This window comes from Mesocricetus auratus, unplaced genomic scaffold (genome assembly GCF_017639785.1).
Source record: "Mesocricetus auratus isolate SY011 unplaced genomic scaffold, BCM_Maur_2.0 Super-Scaffold_100009, whole genome shotgun sequence".
Lineage (NCBI taxonomy): Eukaryota > Metazoa > Chordata > Mammalia > Rodentia > Cricetidae > Mesocricetus > Mesocricetus auratus.
The window spans coordinates 12,194,059-12,219,545 of NW_024429193.1; the positions used below are offsets into that span (position 1 = coordinate 12,194,059).

At 43.2% G+C, this 25,487-nt stretch overlaps 1 protein-coding gene across 7 annotated transcripts in view; it reads left to right on the plus strand.

Annotated features, from left to right (window-relative positions):
* The window catches only part of Prkacb (protein kinase cAMP-activated catalytic subunit beta), a 93,946-nt gene extending 81,363 nt beyond the window's left edge, over nt 1-12,583 (plus strand). For all 7 annotated transcript variants that reach the window (XM_040751623.1, XM_040751618.1, XM_040751617.1 and 4 more), the window contains 2 exons: nt 4,223-4,387; nt 9,431-12,583. In XM_040751623.1, the coding sequence (XP_040607557.1) occupies nt 4,223-4,387; nt 9,431-9,556 (291 nt within the window). In that variant the 3' untranslated portion in view covers nt 9,557-12,583. The remainder of the gene's footprint in view (nt 1-4,222; nt 4,388-9,430) is intronic.
* The last annotated feature ends 12,904 nt before the right edge of the window (nt 12,584-25,487 follow it).

The window sequence follows — 25,487 nt, forward strand, 5'->3', positions numbered from 1 at the left end:
GTCCTTTTCTGCTTGGCTTTGTCTATAGCCAAATTGACCTAGAAGTATTCAAATGTTACCTTCTTCTTACTGGGTCTCATGTGTTGAAGGCTGGCCTCAAGCTCACTGTGCAGCTAAGCAGGACTTTGAACTTGTAACCCTCCGTCCCCGCCTCCTGCATGCTTGTTCCAGGAAGACCAGTTTCATGCTGTGGTGCTAGGATGAGACCTAGGGTTTTGTGCACGCTAGACAGCACTTGACTAACTGAGCTGGGTCCCAGGCCCCTAAATGTCATGTTCATGAAATACAAAAGCAGTTGTGCGCATTTCATAAAACCCAAGGTCAGTTTTAACATTTTGTCCTGGTGATTTAATAATCCTATGGACACCTGCTTCCAGAGAAGTCTGTGAAGAGAGTGAATGCAGACCCCTGCACCCATCTAGATGTGGGATGCTCCCCTTAGAGACAGTGTCTATAAACGTGTTTTAATGCCCCGGCTCTATTTTCACCTCCAGAATGCAGGCTGATGAGTGATCCCTGAGGACTAGTGTGAATGGTACCGTGTCTATGCAAGGCCTAGTTAATGAAAATATTTTACCTTTAGAAAATGTAATTAATGTACAGCTTTTTTTTGCTAGAAATATCTTTTACTGAGATTGTAATAGTTCATTTAGAGAAATGGTTTCTTAAAATGTATCCCAGTATGCTGTGACCAGTGAATATTCCAGTGAATAAAAACTGTTAGTAGTTGTATAATATTTCCCCCATGCCAATAACTGAAGAATATTAGCAAGACTTTCCCTCCATCAGCCAGAAATCAATTTTATAACTTCTATAATTAAGCTCAGTAAAGACAAAGTTGATTCAGTCTTATCTTACTGCTAAATGGGGTGGGAGGAGGTGGCAGTAAAATCAGTTAGTGAATTTAAATCACGGATGCTGTAACAACGTGCATTGGTTTACTTTTTGGATGTGACTTCACTTTTGAGAAATAAATGTGTACATTTAAATTTGTAGAAAATAGTAGTTATTCCAAAATTGAAATGCATGGGCCTGCCTGTAACTGATGCTGAAAGCAGTGTGATTTATCACTCTACTCAGCTCAGACTGAGCTTCACATATTATATAATGTAGTGTGATAAAGCTATGTAGGATATCAACTGCGTGCACACTTCCTCTAAAACAAGGCTAGAGTCATCCATTCTATCAAAACTTCAACATCGACTATACTTGGATACTTTGGAAACTGATTATAGACTTTCTATCTTAAGCTCCTTCCTTGATTAAAATTCTTTCAGCCTCAGAACAAAGACTGAAAGGATAGAAAATGATTTACTGTAATAAAATAAAAGCCAAAACATTTCACAAATGTTAGATACATTTTCATACTGTCAAATAAAATATCTTCCCTCATATTCTAATTGGATAAATTGAGATTGAAAACGGTGAAAGAGTTTTCCATAGGTCACACAATATGTATTAATTTGAGTTAAGGTTGGAAGTTGGAAATTATTTCTGCAGAGGAGATTTGATCAGGTGTGGTGGCAGGTGTCTGTCATCCTCCAGCCTGAAGAGATTGAGGCAAAATGATGACTAGCTCCCAGGAGTTTGAGTCCAGTCTTTTGGGTCAGGGATTGAGAATTTAAGAGGAACAGCTTGATAGCGTTGCAACTCCTGGTCCCACGCCCAACACACAGGGAAGACAGGTTGGCTCTGTCTTTGAGTGCCTTTCACTGCCTCCATGTCAGCACCCCCCTCACCTGAGTCACGAGAGTGGCTCTTAGGACATGCCCATCCTGCCGCTCCCATAGAAGGATGGATGGCCGAGGCTGCACGTCAGTGCCTAGCACACAGCAGACTCACATTAAGAGTGGATTCAAATTCATACATTTATTAAGGTCGGCGTAGATGATCAGGCCAGGTTTACATGTTGGATATAGTCTGTCAGTTGTGATCTCTGCCTGGATGCTGTGGTGTCCGTCTTTGGTACCCAACCCTAAGGGCACTAAAAAGTCTCTGTGTCCTGTAGCATTGCAGACAATTCTGATGCTCGTCTTCTACAGCGAGCTTGTTCTACAAATCTGTAGTTATCCCACCTGAGCAGTGCACAATTAGGAAACTCATAGTTAACGTGGTCTCAAGACTGGGAAAGAATCACAGAAGTTAAATTCGGGAAAATAGAAGCAAGCCCTCAAGGATGCGTATGTCACATTGTAGATGCCTTTCCCAGGCCAAGCACACGAGTGTCCAGTGACCTCATCTCAGCCTCGATGGACTGGTGGGTTCAGACTCCCTCATTTCAGCATCTGCCTCTCCAGCCACGTCCCCACCGTCTACCCCCTGGCACACTGGCACAAAGCCACACTGGCGACTGTACCCTCTGAAGTGTTTTAGTCGATAGGAATGACAAAGTGGTTCTCTTTTTGATAGTAGTTTTGGAGGAAAATTTAGTAATTCTTCCCTTCATGGGAACTATTGTTGAATCCAGGTTTTTTGTTCCACGATTAGCATGGACCATGGAGGACATGGGCTACCTGTCAACATCATTAGAGAAGAGGATATGATTTGGCAATGGAGGCACATCTATAATGGGAAAACTTCCCAATTAAACGTAAACTTACACACACATTTACCCATATTGACTAATCAGGACTACCGCAGAATACAGAACTGCTTTGTTTGGGTGCTTGCATTCTATAGCACATTATCTGAATTCAGGAAATTGTTTATGTGCATTGCATTACTGTCTGCAACTGTGAGCATCATGGACAGCATCACTGGTCCATTACTTCTGTACACTTCATGCAAATTCCACTCTGAGCCAAGTCAGAGCCACTTGGAACATGCCATTCTTTGAATGGAAAATCAGATCCCCTGTAACCATGGGAGGAAATGCCATCACTTTTAATGGCAAATATTCATGGCACAAAGTGATGGGCTTCGTAAAAACAGATACCCTGCTCTTTATCCTATACCTTTGTCTTCCTCGTCGTCCCCGCCTTAGCCTCAGGCTCAATTCTCTCGGCTCATCTATGCATGCATGTGTAGTTTATGTGCCTGTGTGAAACTCGGGAAAACATTTTTGAGTGGCACTCAAGGATCCTCATCCATTCATCTGTTGATGGACACCTAGGTGATTATGACGAGTGCTCAGCAGATACAGATGTTCAAGGATCTCAGTGATGTCTTGACCTGGGCTCTTTTGGTCAAATCCCGGAGAGTGATGAAGCTAGGCCGCCCAGTAGTTTTGGCTTTGTTGTTGTGGGGCCTCCTGATTGGGTCTGTGGTGACTGATTAATTAACACCCCACCAATGGCAAGTGAGGGTCCCCTTTGCCTGCCATCCTGACAGCATTTGTTATTTGTTGTCACGACTCCCACACTTTCCCTTTGTGTTTTCCTTCGAGAAGTTCCTGTTTTTTCATAAAACCATTTTACTAACATAGAGAGCAGACCCTCCCGATTTTGCAGTAGTTGTTTCTAGTAAGAAAGATGAACGTTACAGAAAAGTTTTAACTTTCTTGATACCGTTTTTTAGTCTGTTAGTCATGGGAGTGGTGTAGAACCATGAAAAGGGTGTGTGCTGAAGCCCGAATGTCTGTTTGGGGCTTGTGCTCTGCCTCGTCCCTGTGCGGCCTTAAGCAAGCCACGTGATCCCCGTACGTCTCCATTGCCTCATCCATGCCTGGGAAGCGGGCCTGCAGCGTACCTAAGCCCCCACGTCTGCATTCTAACATTGTCTCTTCTGAGTTACGCCTAGCATTTCTGTGCTATTTCTCAATAGCAGAATTCTGCTCAAAAGGTTTTCTGTAACAAATATAATGGATTCCTGTGCTGGCAAAGGCCGTGAGAGTGTTTGCAGCCCGTTTCAGGGTCTCGTTTGGTAGACCTCCTCTCCAAGTGCACATCCTGATAGCTTTCATGCGGTGTTTGCTCCACTTAGATTACAAGTGTAAGTTGGTATCTCTGAGAGGTTTATGATGTGCTGGGGTTCTCTCCTGAAGATGGGTGAGCCTTCTGAAAGGGTTCAGTTTCTAAAGACTGCTCTATGTTCTTAAAGGGAGCTCACCACTGAAACGAGGCTCTCAGAGAACGCTGGTTCTTTACCTAAGTGGATTTCATCCTTTAAGAATGTCATGAAGCGTGTTTGGAGGTGATGATGTGTCACCTGGGCGAAGCCTGTGTGACAGTAAGGCAGACGCCAGCCGTTTGGAATGTTCTTCACCGCCCGCTGTTCTGTGCAGGTCCGATTCCCGTCCCACTTCAGCTCCGACCTCAAGGACCTTCTCCGGAACCTGCTGCAGGTGGACCTGACAAAGCGATTCGGCAACCTGAAGAACGGCGTGAGTGACATAAAGAGCCACAAGTGGTTTGCCACGACTGACTGGATTGCTATTTACCAGAGAAAGGTGTGCCTCTGTTCTTAACCAAAGCTTTGAAACAGTGGTGGCTGGCACCTGGCGCTGAGATGCTCTCAACTTCCGCACTTAAAATGGTTTTACCTTTTAAACTAACCCTCTGCAGGGTCTCTCTCCAAGTGCCTTCTCTGTAAAAGAGAAACCTGTATGGTTTCCCGCCTAAGTGTTCCCGGTGCGTGCTGACTCTTGTCAATACTGTGGAAATTGGGTTTTAGACAGTATTCTACAGGTTTGCATTTCAAAGCTGATAAAAGTCCCATTACAAAGACAGTGTAGAACTGAGTACAGTCCAGAATCGGGACCTGACCTGACAGACCCTGAGTCAGCCTAGGTCCCGGGAATGTTGTCAGTTTTACCCTGGCCTGGCCGTGCTGTGGGCATTTAGTAGGGGTGCCACTCTTTCCGTCTCCCCAGGAAGACCAGCCTTCTCACACGTTAAGCCCTCTTGCATGGCTCCGCTCCCAAGGCTTTCCCCCACCTTCTCACCTTCCGTGTTCCAATCAATCCCTGACAGTTAAATCACGCTCTCTCTCGGCTGCTTTCCCTGAAGCATGTCCTTCCTCGCCATTTCATACGCTCACTGTCATGTTAAAGTATTTCAAGAGTACAGGAACTTTATCTTCCTTGTTTCATATCCTGTCTCCGGCAGACGCCACTGACCCATGCAGCCCGCACGTAGCCAAATTGCTAACTGAACCCATTGTCCTAGAGATACAACTGGCCTTTGTCCCTTTGAAGGCTTCATTGGGAGAGACTAAATGCATGCTCTGGGGAAAGTCAGAACAGATTACCTGACGTTACTGTGTTTTGTCTTTTAGGAATTACTGATTTAGCATTCCTCCAAGTAGTCACTGGGACCCTGTGCTGGCCCTGGGCACTGCTGAAGGTGCTGAGGGCATGGTGAGATTAGTGGAGTGACCTTAGTCCCCCAACTAGGAGGAATCAGAGACCAATCAGTCTGCCGTGCTCACCATTATCAAAGGACTCAGAGAGAGCATTGCCCCTGCGAGCCCAGATGTTCCTGCCTGCTCACTTGCTTACTAGAAAGATTCTAGTGTTAGCCGTTCCGGGAGCACTATTGTAAATGTCAGCTCATCTCCAGCACTAGTGTGGCACACGGTTAAATAGAGCACGGCTCTCGCTGGCCAACGGCGTTTTAAAGAGACCAGCTTTATTTATTTCTCAGCAGTCAGCGGCACCAGCCACAATGGCAGCACGCTGTTACTTAATAGCAATCACTTCTCTATTCCGATAAACTGGGAAATTTAAGAAAAGATTTTGCTCTGTTAACTCTATCTCTCCTTTCAGTCTTAAATGCCGAGTTAAAAATAGCTTGCTTGGAGTGTATATATTTAGCTCTCCCCTCCCCAGCCCCAGAAAAGCCAAAGCCTCTGCTGTTTCTGAAGTTTGCCATGGTTCATGAGGAACAGCCACAGAGCACATTTCCTGAGGGAAGAGAATTTAATGCTCTATTTCATATTAAAAGCAGTTTTCCTAATTCATTAACATTTTAAAGACTATGAAAAACGAAGCTGTGGAAGAATCTAAGACTCAGCTAACAGCATAGCAAGGCTAAAACACGCTGAGGGTAGTGTGGTCGCTGTGCCCCACAGGGCACCAAAGCTCAGGGCCAAGCTCAGGGAGTGCAGCTCTGGCACCTTTAGCTCAGTGCTAAAGTGTTAGTTATGTAGTCACAAATAAGGACCTAGTAATGAACATGGACTCCCAGCTCCTAAAACGGGCTCTGTGCCTCTCCACACGAGTTCTTGTCAGTTTCAAGGTTTCCTGTGAAAAAGAGAATTCATGTTTTGGGGGTTTGGGGTTTTGGGGTTTTGGTTTTCATTTTACTGACAAGAGTAGATGCTTTAATGTCTGCTCCCGCATAGCATCTGAGTTTGATCCCAGGTTCACCAGGTTCAAATTTCAGCAGGTTACGACTTTAAAATCTGCCTGGCCTGCCTCTGGGTTTTATGTGTTGTCTGTCTGTTTGTTTGTTGTTTGTTTGAGATAGAGTCTCACCTTGTAACTCAAGGGTTTGGACCATGCAGATCTATCCTCAAGCTGGAGGTTTGGGGGAGGCTCTGGCCATGGCTTCCCAGGTGCTGGCATTATAGGTATGAGTCACAATACAGGCTTTTTAAGTTCCTTCTAACATTATTATTAAAAAGAAGGTACAGAGTGTTGAATAGCACATTGTTCCGTAAAACATTCGGATATCGCACACCACCTGTTTAACTTGTAACTTTGAGTCTTTATGAGAAGGGAAGGCTGATTCAACAGGACAGAGAGAGGGAAGTAGCAAGAGGAGAGAGAGAAGAGAGAGAGAGACAGACAGAGACAGACAGAGAGACAGAGAGAGAAAGAGCGCTGACCTCTGGACCTAGGTATGTTAGATGTGGGCATGAGATGAGTCAGGTGACTGCCCAGCGCAGTATGATCTTGAGCACACCGTCTCGCTGTGTAAACATGAGCTTTATCACTCTTAAGTACGGTGAAGGTAGAGAATACGGCAGGACTCGGTGTGTTGAGAAGGACTACATAGCTCACTCCAGGCTGCTTTTACACTCCGGTAGTTTTGTGACTAGATGAAGTGGAGTCTCTCCCAGAATAGATGAAGTGGGGTCCCCCCCAGAGTAGATGAAGTGGGGTCCCCCAGAGTAGACAAAGTGGGGTCCTCCCCCAGAGTAGATGAAGTGGGGTCCTCCCCCAGAGTAGATGAAGTGGGGTCCTCCCCCAGAGTAGATGAAGTGGGGTCCTCCCCCAGAGTAGATGAAGTGGGGTCCCCCAGAATAGATGAAGTGGGGTCCCCCCAGAGTAGACGAAGTGGGGTCCCCCAGACACGGCTTCTGTGGACACCGGGTGTCTCCCACTCTTCCCGTGTTCCCTGTCACTGCTGTCTCTAGCATGGCCATAGTTCCCAGCTTCAGGCTTCCGTCACAAGTGCTGCTTAGGACACATTCCACTGGGGTGACTTGCTACCTCATCACAGAGCCACTGTAAAAGAGTGCTTGACACCATCTCCTTCCAGCTCCCAGAGCTCCAGTTTCTTGTTTATTGCTGTACAGCAATTAGCCTGTTGTTACGGTGGCATTGTTGAGGAACCTTGACTAGGCCCTTACTAGTGCTAAACTGTTATCCACGTTACTGTTTCTGAACGGAACGTGCTTCCACATTTATTCAGCCATTTTCTGGCACTCGGCAGTGTTTAAGTCCCCATATAATTGCAACTTTTCTTATGCAGAAACCCTTCAGCCAGTTTGAGATTGACATTTTCCTGTAAAATTATCCCTACTGCTTATCATTACTTTTCCTATCATCTCTGTTATATTTATTGTTAGTCACTGTTGTACTTGTATGCATTTCTGTGATGTGTTTGTGATTTGTTAGTATTTTAAAGAGTTCTGAAGTATAAAGCCAGGCATGGTGGTGCATGTCTTTAATCCCAGCACTTGGGAGGCAGAGGCAGGCAGATCTTTGAGTTCAAGGCCAGCCTGGTCGACAGCCAGGGCTACATAGAGAAACTGTGTTTTGAAAAACAAGCCCCCCCCCAAAAAAGAGTTCTGAAGTAGTTTGAATCTTTCTTACTAATAGTTTATAAATAAAATTTTGAGCTGACACTCAGTAAATACATGTTTATCTATCCATGTTGCACAGGAATTAATAATCTTTCTAAAATTGTGGTGGAATTGAATTGCTATTGCCCATCCAGACTTCATGTGTTTCAGAAAGGGCTTGACTCATCCCAAATAGTAAACCGCTAACTACCCAGAAGTGACACATGGTAACAGGCCAGGTCACCCCGTGAAGCACTCTGATGGACAGCTGAGTCTCCAATACCAGAGAGGCAGGGGTGAGGAGTGGCAATAGTCACAGCGTATAATCAATGCCTTAATGTAGACATTAGTTTCAATTCTTTTCAGTTGCACATTTAGCGGTGCAAAACTAAGACAGTAAATTTAAATAGCTCACAGCCTTTTGTTCCCTGACTAGTGTTTATGAGCAATGCAATGGCCAAGTGCACCTAGCATGAAAATAAATATATAATATATATAATACAGAAGTGGCCTGGACAGCATCGACGACTCAGTCATCTGTAGAGGTGGTCTGATTCGAAAGCACCATGTGGGTAGAAATGAAGCAATTGTCTACTTGGCTCATTCTGTATAGGATAAAATGTGGTCCCAGGCAGCCAACTGGGAAGCAGAAGATGATATTAAAATTTCCACTTACACTTATTTCTTACCTTGTTCTTTTCAAGTATCTTTATATTTTCATGTTTCTATTGTATCTATAACCTATGATACACTGATATAGTCATGCATGGAAATAATTTATAAATAAACAGCTATACATTATGAGGTATAGTGGGAAATCGTTAACGAGACAACTGCTTCAGTGGTTAGTGGTGTGAGTTTGGCTAACACTCTTTTGTGATATTTAAAATAGGGGTGGGAATGCCTTTCTTGCAGTCTGTTAAAGTGAAGGTGGGTGGAAACAACTGTGTGTGGTTAAAACTCCAATATCTGATGTGTAAATTGCAGCAGTCACTTCAGCTTTTAAAATTTGTCCTCACACACATTAAGCACACCATAAGATTATATGGAAAGACATTTTATTTTCAGAGTTGAGATGAAATGCTTAGAATTTGGCAGTTCTGTGATTCTGTGAGATGATTTCTACTTAGACTTTTGATGTTCAGATGCTTTAAGTACACTTGGAAATCTGAAAAGTTTAAACATATAAGATTTATTAGTTAACCTTGGGAGAAGGGAATTTGAAAAACAATAGTAAAGACTTTGCAAAAAAATTAATAAAAACTAAGTAGTTTTCTAAACTTATAGCCAGAATTTTGATACTGGTAGCTCATTAATCTCAAATGAGAATGTGAGATTCTAGCTGACTTACAGTGCATTGCATATCAAGGACTTATTTAAAGATGCAGAGTGAGTACATGCTGGGGATTCATTGTTCTTAGTGTGTGCAATTCTCTGAGGAGTTGTTCTCTTTCTGTTTCCCTCTTGATGTCAACTGTAGGTTGAGGCTCCATTCATACCAAAGTTCAGAGGCTCTGGAGATACCAGCAACTTCGATGACTATGAAGAAGAAGAAATCCGTGTGTCTATAACAGAAAAATGTGGAAAAGAGTTTTGTGAATTTTAGGGAGGGAAAAGATGGCCTCGAGCTCACACTAGTCTTTGCACGCTGTGGAGGTGGAAGGTGGAGCCGAGCCCTGCTTGTTGAAGCAGTTACCAAGTTCCTTCATTCCAGCAACTGAGTGAGGTCCTAATGCATCATCAGTGTGCACTCTGCAGCCCGCTGTGTACCAAGGCACCGCTCCGCTCGCATTGTCCGTGCCATAGCACAGTGTGCACAGTGCCCTGCTGTTTGGGTCGTTTTCTCCACCCTCCTCCATCCTTGTCATTACCCTCTCTGACCGGTACTCCACTTTATTTTCTCCGTGCCCAGGTGGCAGTGTTATGGCTGTGTGATAATCAAAGGAAAGCTACGTGTTGCTTTTTGTAGTTTTGAGTGACATTTTTGCTGACCAGTGGCTTGAAGATAAACTCTCTAACGATCTTTTTATTATTATTATTATTATTATTATTTTGAGTAGCTCAGACTCAGTTTTGCCAAAACTCTTACAATTTTTGAAGATGGAATGTCTCACCACCAAGGGAATATGCGTAAGTGAAGATAGTAACTTTTCAGGAGTCAGTGGTGTGGCAGTAAATTCAGCGTGGCTAGCCTAGCAGTTTGGATCCCTGGGCCAGAGGCTTCATTTCCTTTGCCTTTTAATAGTCTTCTCTCTGTGAGAAATTAAGTGACCAGGCAGATGCTTCATTTGTCAGGGGAAGTGAGGGATGTGGCTCCTTGCCCGGCCATCTCCCTGGTACCAGCATCTGTGGGCTAGAAGAGCGTTCAAAGGTTTCTAAACCTTCACTCTTCCATGAGGGTTTTAGCCAGTATTTTAGGAGCGCATGACTGCTAAAGTGACACCTTGTGAGATTTCTCAGATAGTCCTCATCGGCAGTTTCTTATGGGAAACGTGCAAACTAAAGGAAACACGGATTTGGATAAATACTAAGTCAAGGAAAGCCTTGATCCCTGCTTACAGGGATCCCTTTCAGGGAAGTAGTCTGTTTGCTTCGATTCGTAACAGGTAAGAACGAGAAGTTGCTGTTGCTTACTGTTGTGACTTACTAAGATGAGGGCACTGTCACAACTTCAACTTTATCCCCTGCAGAGGGGCAGGAGGCAAAGCTTAAGAAACTGCCACATTTGTATTTTAATTTCGAGGTGTGATATCTTTAGATACATCAGCATTTCTAACCTCTTTTTCTTTGTGGACAGAGTATATGATCATGCAGATACAGTTATAATATTTGCGTTTCCTTAATTTTTTTTATACTTTTTGCCAATTGACTTCACAATGTTGCCATCTTGGGGGATTTCAAGCACTCTTGCACATTGAGCTCAGTGTTCCTTTGTGAATAAATGGCTTAACTTTTTTTTACTATGTTTTTCATTGCTTTTAATTTTTCCATCTCATTTTCTCTCTGTATCAGTGACCTACCTTAAATGATCAACTCACCCAAATGGTTTAAAATGTTCCATTTCGTGAGCAACCTACAAGCATATAAGGTTGTCTTAAGTCAAATAAGCCCTAATGCGTGTGTATAGATATAAATATATATATATATAAAACCTCGATCTGCTTCCTTACTGGTGCAGGTAGGTCATTGCCACCAGTCCTGTTCATATGAACCCACCCTCACTAACCCTTAAAGACACTGAGAAGTCCTACCTGAGACCTTCTCTCCACCTATCTGCATGTCTTTTGGTTGTCAAGGGTTTCTGCATGGTAATGTCCCACAACGACAAATAATGATTTCAGTTGGTCCGCCTGTATTTAAAATGTGCAAGAAAAATTGAAATACTCTGCTGTAGCAAGTTTTATGTAACAAAGATATATCATCGTGTTAATAACTTAAAAGCATCATTGTACAAAGTAGTTTTTTTTTGTATTTCATTTAAACCCAAGAACATGCTAATCATTGTGTTTTATGTATGCTACAAATTCTCTGGTAGCATTGTTGTATATTATTGTAAAATTATTTCAATAAATCATGGGGATGACAATTTGACTATTATACTTTAGTTTTCAAAATTGAACAGATTTCTATGAATCCTAAAAATATTTTTTTCTATGAAATCATTAGTCCCCAGCTAGAGTCTGCCCAGGTAGATGCCCCTAGACATACATTGGTTTCTGTGGCTTCCCAGCCATTCCATTCCACTGTCTGTTTGAAGTAGATGAGCAAACTGTCAGATATATCAAAGGGGTCTGACTAATCAAGTACACCAAACCAGAATATTCTTAACATACCGAAAGTTTCCATTTTTAGCCACAGTGTAGCCAAAAGGATTTTTCTTAAAACTTGAAACAATAAGTCAGTGGCAAAAAAAGTATTTTACTCCAATTATATTACACAAAACAGAAGAAATGATGTTTTTGTCCAGAAAAAATAGAAATACCGTGGTACAGGAAGGAGCCTGGATCGACAGTGAAACTTACTGGAGTGATGTCCGTTGCAGACAGCAGAAGAGCTGGATGGGCACTTTCTGGGGTCCCTTCTAGTTCCCCATGTTAGGTCAGGGTCCCCTCTTTATCTGATACTCTTCAGGGACACCATACTCTGAAGTAAGTTTCTGTACAGTGGTTCATTTCTGTGCAACCCTCCTCACCTCTTACAAATCCCTGAAAATCCTTTGACTATCATCCGTACTGCCCCACTGATGCTAAATATACACTTGATATCAAACCGTCAGCCTACCAAATGGATACCGTGGCTTATGGGTATTGCTGTCTTGTTCTTGGTATGTTCCTGGACTGATTGCCCCTCAGTCTGAAAAAAATGCTCATTGTAAGCCTAAACTAGATGATTGTTCTTTCTCACTGACTGTTTTTTCTTTCCTCCTGCTTGTTGTAAGAATCCAATGAAATAATGTGTGTAAAGGCACCTTGTAAACTGTAAGCTTTTGGTGTAAGATGTAAGGTGTGCAGTTATTTCATTAATTCTTCGTTTAGAGTGTAATTTCCTATGCACTACTATAGCTAGGAAATGCTGAAAATGTGTTTTTTAATTCATCAATAACCGCAAATTAAAGTATCTTTAAAGGATAAAAGCTGTCGAGTCTTGAATTTCATCCAAAGCCCTTCTTCCTAGACTTTTTCTGCTGCTGGTTATGGATGTCTAACTTTCAGGTGGTTGGAGTGATATTTAGAGCTGAGCTGAGCAATAAAAGGATGGATATCAACTATCGTATTCAAACTAGACCTTGAGTGCAACCCTGCTGGGTGTAACCTAGACTTGCTATGAAGTGTTCCTACTTCCAGATTCCTCCTAACAGTGGAAATCCATGTGTGACTTCGGTGCTACAGGAGCCTCGTTCTCATGTACAGTGAGCCAGGGGCATTAGCTTTGTCCTTCAGGGTCACTTTGGAGCTCACCTCTACCCTCACAGTTAGACAATTCTGTGTAAGTGGCTACGCGGCAGCTGGCCTTGACAAATCATCAGTTTTAGGTCATTGTTTTAATACCTTGCAATTTTGTTCAATGGTCATTGCAACCATTTACAAATATTAATGCATTTTCTAACATTCTTATTGTTTCTAGTGCTAATTTTTTTTGGTCATTATTGGGGCTTAATAGAAATCCCATTTTTTTCATTTTTTTATAAAATTCTGGGCATGTCTTTATCCTCTAGCTATTATTATTAGAGATCCGATAACAATAAATTTCTCATACACAAGTGTTGGATGTAAAGATAAATATTGTTTTCATTTTAGCTTTTCTGAATATGTGCTCAATAATCTTTGTGCTTTGAGGGGCTCAGTTTAAATATTGCCGTAAACAAAACTAACGTGTTATCCAAGTATGGCCATGCACACATGAAATTCCAGCATTCAAGAGGCAGGAACAGGAGAATCATAGGCTGGGCCATGAAAGAGAGGCCTCATCTCCCAAAAGGAAAAATATGTTATGTGTGTTTTCATCTATTACAAATATGAATCCTGATTCCCAGTACCTCAGAACATAATTATAGCTGGAAGAAAGTTTTTAGGGGTGATTAATGGGAAAACTAGAATGAATGGATGGTGCCCAGTCCGGTAGGACTGGAGACTTTCTGAGAAATTAGGGCAGTAACATACCAGAGGACCATCAGATGAAGATGGCATGGGCAGAAGACAGCGCTATGAACACAAAGAGGCATCTCTACAGAGATCAATTCTTCCAGATCTAGATATTGGACTTCAAGGCACCAGAACTGCAAGCAAACAGCCCGCGGTGCTCTGCGAGATGGGCTAGAACTTTAAGCACCCACGGAACCACGCGAGTTCACATTCTGAGAGGTCTGTGTTGGCCTCCCAGATGCTCGGCATTTGGCCATAGTTGAACCGATGTTTTTAAAAGTTGGAGGGAGATTCATTGTGCTCATGAGCTCTAGGTACCCACTCTCCTGTTTCTATTCTTGTTGGAATACAGAATAGCTCCTGGGGACACTGAGAGGTGGAGAAAACGTGGCTCGCTCTAATCACTACTAACTCCCAGACATGTTTTCTCTGCGCATGAAGCTAATCTGTTGGGGTAGTCCAAATTGAACATGAAAAGGCACAGAGAGTTCGTTCCGTTCAACTTAAGAGTTGGCACACCCATTAGCGGTGATGTTGGCAGTAAGTCTGACTGGATCATCCTTGCCTGTTTTCTTTGGGAGAAGAGCTCAATGGATGATGACCTTATGGTATTTGCTTTCTGTCGCTGCTCTAACAAATCTTCATAATTTGAGTGACTTGAGTGAATAGGTGTATTATTATCTTGTAACTACGCATGCCTGACATCCACAGTGAAGTTCATTGGGCTAAGCTGGGATAGAAGCAAAGCTGCCTTCCTTTCTCGGGCCTCAGAGGATTGTGTGTCCTGGCCTTTCTCTGCTCCTTCCTATAGGTCACCTATTTCCCTTGACTTAAAAGACCATTTCTCTGTCTTCAAAAGCAACCACATTGGACCATGGCCTCACACTACATAACTGGACCCATCTGTTCCCTGCCTTCACCTGTAAAGGTTCCTGCGATAGGGCTGGTGGTACAGCTCAGGATGTTCTCTCCTGTGTGTACAGGGCTCAAGGTTTGATCTCCAGCACCAAGTGAAAACACCGTTGTGATCATCTGAGGTCCATCTAGCTAACTGGGGCTCAGGCCGCTTTCAAACCAGCCGATCAGTAAGTAGCCTTAAGTCCACCCACCACCTTAATTCTCTTTAAAAGGATACATCTAGAAAATCAGAGTCAATTTTTAAAGTTTTTTTTAATTTTACTTTGAATTGTGTCTTAAGTGTGCTCCTGGAGGCCACAGGAGGCACTGGGTTCCATGGAGCTGGAGTCACAGGTGGTTGGAGGCCACCATCTGCGTGCTTAGAGCCAAATTTGAGTCCTTTGCAAGAGCAGCAAGTACTCTTAACTGACAAGCTATCTCTCCAGCCCCCTAGGATGAATATTCAAAGGACAAACATGAATAAATATGGGGATTTCACTATAGGGCATAGTTATCTAATTGTTCTAAAGGGGGAGATAGAGAGAGTGGCAATAAAGAACTTACAGACACTCTCAATAAAGAACTTACAGAACACTCTCAAGATAAAGCTCAACTCTGAATCAAATGACCTATAAACTTCCAAACAGAACCTAAAAGCAGTATTTCTACAACAAAATCCTAACTAGATTTTCCTCAAAGGAATGATTTCTTACTAACCCAAGACAACAGAAGGTAGAGAGCCAACATCCTGGACATCCTAGACAACTACTGTTTGATTAGTAGGTGTGGAAAGACTAGTCCCCAGGTGGCTAGCCCTCTGTGATCCAGATAGGCCTGGGTGGTGGAATGATGATAAAAGACTAAAGAACAGATAACCAAAGGGTCTTCCTCTCACCCTGTCCCTCTGTTTCTGCACCATCCTGTGGGTATTGTCCGTTGTCCAGATCGTGACCACTGTCAATGCTCCACACTTTACTGTGTGGCTTCAGCTCCTCAATTCTGCAAGCCCTGCTTCCTCCTTTCTCCTAAAGCTGACAGAATGTCCTGCTGGTGTTCTCTATCTACCATGTCTGTATTTTTGGTAACTTGGACTCATCTTTTGTCATATAAAATACAATTGTTTGGCTGTAAACTCTGTCTCTTCCATTCATAAATCTGTTCTGTTAAATAGCTGGAGTGACTTCTGATGTCCTGGCTGGGCCCTGGCTGTTGTACCTATGGCCACCTTTCCCATTACACACTTTACTTGATGACCAGACATCCCAGGAAGGGAAAACTTATGGCTTGAAAAAAGAATGACTGTTCCAGATGAAAGATATTTCTGTGAACAGATAAGAGACCTACAACTGTATTTCAGGAAAAGGAGTCTTCGAGAAGTATGAATGGAAATCAGAGAGGGAGAGAGAAAACCCCAAGCATGTTTATATGTTCATTAGGAATGGGGCATGAGATAGATGCAGAACTGCTATTCAGACCTAGAGGAGAATGCGTGTTGGGCGGGTCTGTGGAGTTACTCAAACCTTTTCCTGCCACCGTCTCTCCCAAAACACATAGCAAGGGTAGAGCATGTTTTAAACATTTGTAAGTACATAAATCACAATGAAAAAAAGATAAACATCTCCCCAGACCAGAGCTGAAGGACAGACTTACTAACACATGGAAACCATTCTGACTACATTGAGGTATTACAGCAAACAGAAGGAGGAGATAATAGATGACAGAAATGGCAAATGATACAGAGAATGAAGATAATCTACTGTTGACATTCCTGAACTGAGAAACTGACGAATGGGAATAGAAAAGGTATTCAAATGTATTGTAGAAGCAATTCACTAAAATGAAAGAACTAAATGTACATACTGGAAGAGCTCTCCATCTTTCTCAGGGTAGATTGTCAGATCTTCCAACACTAAGTCCTATCTTGAGGAAGATTTTTAATTTTGACAGTTAAAACTTTGTGCATAACAGTCAGTCCACCCGAGCCAGGAACGCAGCTTAGTTGCTGGATGGCTTCCTAGCACTCAGGAAGCCCTAAATTTGATCCCCAGCATAATGAGATACAAATGTTATTCCTGCAGTCAAGTAGCGGGAAGGATCAGATGGTCAAGGTTATCCACAGCTACATAGTAAGTTAGTTCATGGCCGTTCTGGAATGCAGAAGACCGTCCCATACAAACAAAATAGCAGTCAAGCTACTCCAAGACAAGATGAAAAAAGAGGTAGCTTCCGATGCCTTTTTTAAACACTGACGTCCAAATTGTGCAATCGCTGCAAAGGTGCAGGACAAAAACCATGAGCCAAGACTATTATACCCAGGCAAACTGCACTGCATTTAAAGGCACAAGCCAGGCTCCTTTAAGTCAGCAATGAAAAATCCTTCAGGCTCTTCCTTCGTATCCACGTGGGCATAAATGAAAATTTGGTGACAGAAGCAGTGATGGAGGCCATGGTCTGTATGAACCTGAGATAATGAAGTGCCCATTAAAACAGCTGTGGTCACTTCATTGTAGAGCCAATGTGTTTCAGACCCTAAAGCAGACTACTATGACATCAACAACAAAAACCATCCCTGAAGGTCACAGAGGGAGGAAATGAGAAATGATAGAAGTCATCTAGTTCCTTCATTTGCTGTGGGAGGCTGGCACTGACAGGGTCTAGTTTTGGAATGACTCTAACCCCACAAGTTTTTGTTAGGATTTTGTAAATCTTTTGTGGGAAGGGAACTTTACCAGTTTTGATTCTCACTTCAGCTTTTTACTTGTGTTAAACTTAGTTACAGTGCTAGCAAGAAGGCTCTGTGAATAAAGACACTTGGCTGATGACCCGAGTTCCCCACAACCCACACAGAGGAAAGAGAACCAACTCCTGCAAGTTGACTTCTGACCTCCACATGCGTGCCATGGTACATGTGTGTCCCCTCCCACATACACACACAAAATACATAAATTAGCTTTAAAATTCTGTTACAAATTTCATTTCAGTTCCTTCTGGCAAACTCTTTTATAGTATTGGTGTATATAGTATACATAGAAGGAAGTTAAGTTCTTTCTAATACACTTTCTAACACATGCAGTTTTATAGATTGATGTTCTGTGCTTATTCCTCAAGCTCTCTCTTCAGCCAACTCTCTGGTATTCAAAGGGAAATCTACAGCAAGGTTACTGATTATCTGAAATCTGAGGCTATTTGATAGTTTTTCCTTCAAACTTGGCTGGATTGTTTGCATTCCTTATAATAATTGCTGCAAAGAGGGGAAACTCTTGAGTACCATTTCCATATTTAGGGAGTTGGTGGTAGTCCATACCTCTCACTGGCCAGTGACAGACCAACCTATCTATGATCTGTGCAGTGAGGGCCTGACTATAATCCCAATTGGGATTTCCAAGCCAGTCTGGGCAAATCCTATCTCAAAGTAATAATTTTGTATAAAAATAAGTATGTTCTGTGGAAAGAGTATGATTTGACCTAATTTCAAACTAAAGAGGTGTCTTCTCAATAATTATTTCATGTAGAATACGGTCAAGAGGATCAATGAAGGCCACTGCTCCTAAATCTTTTGGAGCTTAATGGTTTTTCTTCCTCCCCCTCTTTTACTTTTGTTCTGGGAAATCATCAAACTCTTAGGAGAAAGGGTTATAAGAGCAAATAATAGTATCTAAAGACTCAGAAAATACAAATGAGTGACAAATTCATGCTATACTATATTAGTCACGGATCTCTAAAGGAACAGGAGAGAGAGAGACAGAGAGAGAGAGAGGGAGGGGGAGAGGGAGAGAGAGAGAGAGAGAGAGAGAGGCTTGCAGGGCTGGGTCTGATTAGTGAAACCATAGGTGTCTCCTGACAGTGCTGTTGAATCCACAGCACTGAATTGGGTCTCAGCAGTCCCGCTCTGGTGCTGGTGTCCTGGAGGACTCCTAGAGAGATGCTGATCTTCAACCTATTTGGAACCCTGAAGGATTGGTTCTAATACCAGCGAAGGAAGGCCTCAGCAACAGGAGAAAGGCACTTGCTCAGGAGAGTGAAGGCAAGCAGGCAAAGCTAAGCTTCCTTCTGTGCCCTTTTATGTGGGCTGCCATGAGAAGGTGAGCCTATATTTAGCACGGGTCTTCTGAAATGATACAGTCAAGAAAGTCTCTCTCAGACATACCCAGCCACTTGGGTTTGGGTTGATTTCTAGATGCAGTCAAGTTGACAACCAAGATTAGGCATGCCACATACCCGACTCAGGACAGAGAAAATGTAGTCTGTCCTTTGTTAATCTTTCCTCCACCCCAAAATACTCCCAAGGGAAGAAATGGTTTGCTTTTACACTATTCATTTTCAACCACAATCCACTCTTCTAAAGGCTGAAGTTGCTTTCGAAAGCAGTTTCTCAGAGATCATCCATAAAACTGAAACAAGATGAAGAGGGAGGGAGGAGCCACCATGTCCTTGCTGCATGAAGGAAAGGGTGACGACTCACGGAGCAGCAGGCCTGCAACTCTTTGGCATGAGGCCTTAGCGTGCTTCCCATTTCTCAGTTCATTCCCACTGTTCCGGGCATCATGTTAGGGTAGACACTGGTCTAGGCATCACTGTTTTGCATGAGACACCCTCAGTCTTCCACACCCTAGCCTCCAGGCTCGCCTTCAGTCAAAACTTTGTCCACACTCAGCCTCTATCTGTCCTGTACAGTGATTCTCAGCCTTAACTCTGAACACATGGGTGTAGCATCATCTGTTGGAATGGTAGCATCTGGTATTTAGTTACAAATAATTCAGACACCAAAGATCCTGATGGATATGTTTTGACTTAACATTGAAGCAGATGTGAGTGGTGCAGTACCCCTCTAATGCATTGTTGTAAGAGGGCAAAGAATGATGCCTCTGAACTCAGATACCCAGGAGTGTGCATCACGCACGAGATCAGCCCCGTTGTGTGACTCATGCCAGACCTAAGGCTGCTCTGATTGCCCCAGGCAGCTCCCGTGTTGCCCGGTGTGTCTCCTCGCTGGCTTCCTCTCAGTAGACAGAGGGTGGTCCTGGCAGGTAGAGGCTGATCTCCGGCCTCTTTGTATTAGCCTGCCAATACCGTCCCCTCGTGTGCTGATTGCTCAGTTGTTAGGCTGAGAATTCTCTGAACACCCTGGTCCAATGAGGGGTCATGAGTAGTTGAGCTAAAAAGAAGCTACTGATTATGACCCATGAACACAAACATTAGGATTTCACGGTCATTTTCTGCATCAGAAGCAGCATCAATACAATGAGCACTGACTTGGAGGTCGTATCTACCCAGAGTTGGTCATGACCCTACGCTCTACTGATTCTATCAAGTTAAGTGAGCGACCGAGACTGTTGATCTCTGCCTCCCCCCCCCCTTGTAAAAAACTGCATTTCCTATTTCAGGATGTTTCCTTTCAAAGAAGCTAAAGTATCAAATGTACATCATGGTTCAAGATTGGATGTTTCATCCTTTCCTTCCTCTGGAAGGATGTGTAGATAATGCTCCTATGAAAATGAGACAAAAGCTCGGGTGTTTTACAAATATGGTATCTGATAACTGGGTCGGTGTACATTGGGTTGTTTGGATTTTTTGTTTCTTGTTTGGGTATTTTGTTGTATTTACTGGATGTTTGCCTGCCCTCTGATCGGTACAACAGTGAATCAGCTCTGCTCTCTTAGCTTGTCTGCTGGTTTGTGGGCTTGGCTCCCTGTGAAGACACCTATCCCTGTGTACTGGCCCTCCTGTCTTTAGAACGATGACCAATGTGCTCTCAGTCTAAGAGAACAATACTTTGTCATTTGTGTTCCATGTCTAGATCTGAGATAATACTGCAGAAGCCTGCAGCTTTGACAGAGTACTGGCACTTGCTGGCACTATGTAATTAAAAGTCTGTCCTTGAGTGACTGTGACCCGTGCACTCTGAACAAGGGAGCAGCTTGGGGGCACCTGTGGAACACCAACGGACTAAGCAAACTTCAAGTTTGTCCCTGTTAACTCCCTTCTGCCCTTGAAAAAGTTCCCCTTATCCAGGACTGGTGCTTTCCCTGGGTCACAGGAAAAATCACATTACTCTGGAAAGATTCAAAATTGGATGCCAATTTTGAATCCCACATTTGAAATCATTCAAGGAGCTCTGCAGCTGGCGGAAGGCAGCAACTGACTTGGAAAGAGGGATGAGAAACACGTCAAAGAATGACACCTCCTTGGGAATAATTTTGATTGTAAATAGGACAGATACCATCTGCCTGGATGACTCCATGTTCATTCACTTGCTCATTCAGAGATATTACTGTGTGTGCGTGTTCTATGCTGAGAAGTTGTGACACAAAATTGATATGAAGCAAAGCTGAGAACAAATAAAATCATAAGAGACAGAGGTGTAAAAACATAAATCAAACGGAAATCACATCAGGAAAGCTCAGAGCTGCTGTGGAAAAGCACAGGTGCGAACCCAGAGAACATTCCACAGCACGCAGGCACCGTCTGCTTTGCTTTAAGGATGTGGGGGTCTCCAGTTACAGAGAGAGTGGTCAGCACCGTTGCTATGGTTCACGATGCTCTGCCAGTGCAGCAAGCATTGAAGAAGTGGTAAGAACTGAGATGGGGAGGACGGAATCCCATCGTGAGAGCCAGCCAGCGGATGCTATACTAAGGGTTGTGGGCTCCATCCTATAGATGGTTGCAAACCATTGGAGGGTGTTAAATGGAAAAGAGACATAAATGCTTCCAAGGTGACTCAGTAGGCAGAGGGTGGTGCCTCCAACCTGATAACCAGAGTTCAGTCCCAGGAATGCGCACTGGAGAGGGAGAGAGCCAACTCACAAAAGCTGTCCTTTGATCTCCTCACTTACGCCATAGCACAACAGCGCAGGCACTGTGGTTTCAGACACCTGGCCTCCATAATCATAAGAAAGAAATCCTAGGCTGGTCGGTTTGTGTGTTTGGTTTCTGTTTTCTTAGTTTGTGTGTGTGTGTGTGTGTGTGTGTGTGTGTGTGTGTGTGTGTGTGTGTGTGTGTGTGTATTTGCTGCTGCTGTTGTTCATAGCATCTTGTAGGAGCAGCCTAAAGTCGGGAGTAGCATAGGTCCTAAGAGATGCACCAAAAGGGCTATAACAGTCCAGAGAGAGATAATTCAGTCTGGAAGCAAGTTTGCAGGGCTGCGTGAGGGAGGGGATGACTACTCGATTCAGCTCGGGAAGCAGATCTTGGTTGATAGAGCTGTCCAACATGCAGCCCGGAATGTTCTCAGCTTGTCACACATATCTAGCTCGACAGACAGCCTTGCAGATGAATAGTTGAATCCTTGGCCATGATGACATCATTTCCAGGGAAAGGGAGAGGGGAGGTTATAAATGGGCTTCCCAAGGCCAGACGTAGGAGCAGATACAGGTGAGTTAACTTAGATAGTGCTTTGAGATATTCAAGTCCATTGTTAAGATTTTAAGATTGAAGGATGTAGCAAAGAATGAAAATTTGGAGTCTTTGCTTCCTTGAAAGAGAAAGGTCTGGGGAAACTGGGTTCCCTTTCTAGTATTTTTTTTGAGACAGGGTTTCTCTGTATTGTCTTGGAGGCTGTCCTGGAACTCGCTTTGTAGACCAGGCTGGCCTTGAACTCACAGAGATCTGCCTGCCTCTGCCTCCCGAGTGCTGGGATTTAAGATGTGCACACCAAAGCCCAGCCCCCATTCTAGTATCACAGCTTTAGTCAGGCTTAATCATCTACTGCCCCTTTAAAGGGGACTTCCAGCATTGCACCTCTGTCCTGTCTCCTGCCTCACTCTCTTAGTCCGTCTGTCTCCAAACAGCCTTAATTTACAGAGAGAGGGCAAGGAAGAAACGGCAGTAAAAAGGACTTCAGTAACAGAGCTGGCTCCCAAGGATGCCCCTGTGTAATTCCTGGAACCTGGGATTTAGCTGATGATAACTGACAAGATGAAAGAAAGCAGACAGAAAATTACAATTGTTTAACGCCTGTCCCTAAAATAAGGTGTCTAGGATTCCCCAAGTGAGCCCAATATAATCTCCGAAGTATTAAACTATGGAAGACGGAGATGGAGGAGGAAGAAAAGATTGACACAGTCTGGAAGGACTTGGCCTGATGTCACTGACTTTGAAGATAGAAGAGTAAAAGAATGTTTTAAAGTGCCAGAGGAAGACAGGAAAAGAGAACCCATGAAAGATGGAGTCAGTAGCGTTGTGAGATCAATATATTCAGTGTTTGCTATGGAAGTAGAGGAGAGCCAGGCCTTCCCTGAGACTGGTAGTGATTCCCCTGGAGCCTACAGAACAGAGGGCTGTCTATCACCTTAATTTCAGCCAGTGCACCTTTCACAACAAAACTAAGATAGCACATTTGTTTTATTTCAAGCCACTACGTATGAGGTCATTTGTTTCAACACTCAGAGAAAACTTACAAAACAGCTGGGGGAAGAGACTGAGAAAAACCAAGTAGATTAAAGATAACCTCAGATATTATGTATAAAAAAATCAAGATATGGTCCATTTATGTGTGAGTGTGTGTGTATGTGTCAATGTGTGTGTATTTATGTGAGTGTGTGTGTGTGTGTGTGTGTGTGTGTGTGTTCAAATAGAAACAAGAGGTCAACCTTCTCCAGTGTCTTTCCCCAAGAGCTGTCTCCCTTGTTTTTGAGACAAATTTCTCGGTGGACTGGAAACTGCTGATTATACTAAAATAGGTGGCAGTGAGTCTTAGGGGTCCCTTTGTCTCTCCTCCCCAGCACTGGAAATACAAGCATGTGCCACCACACTCGGCTGATTTACCTGGGTTCTGGAGACTAAAATGAGGTCCTCAATCTTGCATAGCAAGCACTTTACCTACAAAGCCATCACCACCTGCTTGATGCCATCAATAGACAGTGATCTTTTTTCACATCCAGTTATTATGGAAGCATATTGTAGCAGTATCAGAAACCAAGACAAGAGCACATCACTGGAAAGTATGAATCCCCAAAGGTCACAACAAACTACTGCACAAGATTCTGGTATGCAACCAGGTTTGGTCACTGGTGAACAAAATGACATAGTGATGTATGAGTTAAATGCACACTTCATACCTGTTGCCTTAACTCTTACTGTTAAGGCTCCGTGGAGCTATTTCACAGGAGAAGCTCCATTTGACTTTTCTATTAGATGATACATTCTATTAAAACTATTTATCTACATGATTCTTTTGCCTCTATGTTAATAACAAACTCTTGTGGTGCGGAGGTGCTTGCTATGTTTTCTGGCTAGATGGATTAAATGAGCACTGCCACTGGAGAACTGTAATGTTTTCTAATGGTGGCAGAATGAGCAGATTAATTTAAGCCTCTGCAAATTAAATAATTTGAGTTCTTTCTGCACATTCATTTGTCATACAGCTGGGGCCCTACTTAGATATCTGGCATCTTCTGTGGCCTCTTGGATCAACAGAACCAGCAAGGATTAATATCCAGAGGGATTCTTGAATCACTGTGACAAAATACCTCCTTTCATAGTTCCTCTCCTAAAACTACTGAAAAGTGGGCCATAAGCCTAGGTCAAATGAATCCATCTCTCTCCTAATTGTAGCTGCTAAAGATAATGGCCACAGTTCTAAGCTAACCTCTGAGCCTGGCCTCTGATACTAGCTAGCACTAATCAAGGGAAAAGGCTGAGTCAGCAACCGTAATTTAACCATAAGTCATGATGTGATCTCTTCTGGGCCCTAGACATAGTATATGATGGAGGACTGGTGTGTTTTGGGACTTGAGGCAAATGACTGAGGCCAAGGAGAAAGAATATAGCGCTACCACAGTTCAGAGCATGCAAAAACACTCCAAGTATGTTACCACGTGGCTGGGATCCTAAGCTGACCTTTCAGACACAAAAAAGATCCTTGAACTAAGATCTGGGAAGCTGAGAAGTGTCCTGCTGCCTGAGGGGAGGGACTGGCCATGGAGAAAGTAAGAAGAGTAGCTGGCAGAGAATGCCACATACTCTCATGGCACTTACATCACAGCTGTCACAACAGGCCCAAATTGCTGCAAGAGAAGCCAGGCAGCAGTGGGTTAACAAAATGCCTTAGAAAATCTCAGCAAAGATGGAAAAGTAGGTCAAGAAGCTAGAAACAACCAGCATAATGAAGGAAGATTTTTTTATGTTATCATTTGCTTGTTTCTATTTTCAGGATTACAGAGAATGGAACAATTACCTTATCCAAGAAAGGAAGAGACTGGAAACACGAAACAAAACAATAGCAGTAACAGGACAAAGACAGGGATGAAGTGAGACAATGTGATCAACACTAAGCCCTGTTGGGATTAATCAATAAATATTACCAAGCATTGAGCTTATGCCAGAGACTCTTCTTAGCTCTGGCAATACACCAAACAGGCATATAAATATCATATACATATATATATGCATATCGTATAAATATATCAAATACATATATATCGTATATTCTGATGATATATAAATACCCAGGTGTCAGTATGAATTTTATCCTCCTTAGTTGTAAAAGGCAAAAGGGAAAAGGGGACTGGTTAACCCATGCATCTGAAAACCTTCAAGCATAGCTACCTCTCTCAGTAGCAATCAAGATTTTCTCTATTTCTGTCTACCTTTCTCTCTCCTCCTCTCCTTCCTTCCCTTCCTCTCTTCTCATTCTCCCTCCTTCCCTCCCCCCCCTCTCCTTTATTTTTCTCCCTGTTGGCTTTGTAATCAGACAGTTTTGTGCATGGACTTGAAAGGTTCCGAGAAAAGGTACAGAAGAGGAATAAAGAGTAGGTCTCTTTGACAGAGTGTTTAGGTGACAACAGCTACTCACATCTCAGCTAGGAAACCCACTGGAGATGTAAGAACGCCTGCTGTGTGGCACTTTAGTGATGAAGAAAATGTAGGCTGTGCCCCTGGCAAACGTTTCTTAGTCCGGTTTCTTGTGGCTGTCTCCATGTGTTCTGTAGCTCATAAAAAAACTGTCATGTGGGGTTCCTACAGATAGGGGCATGTTACATTTGACAATCCACTTAGTGC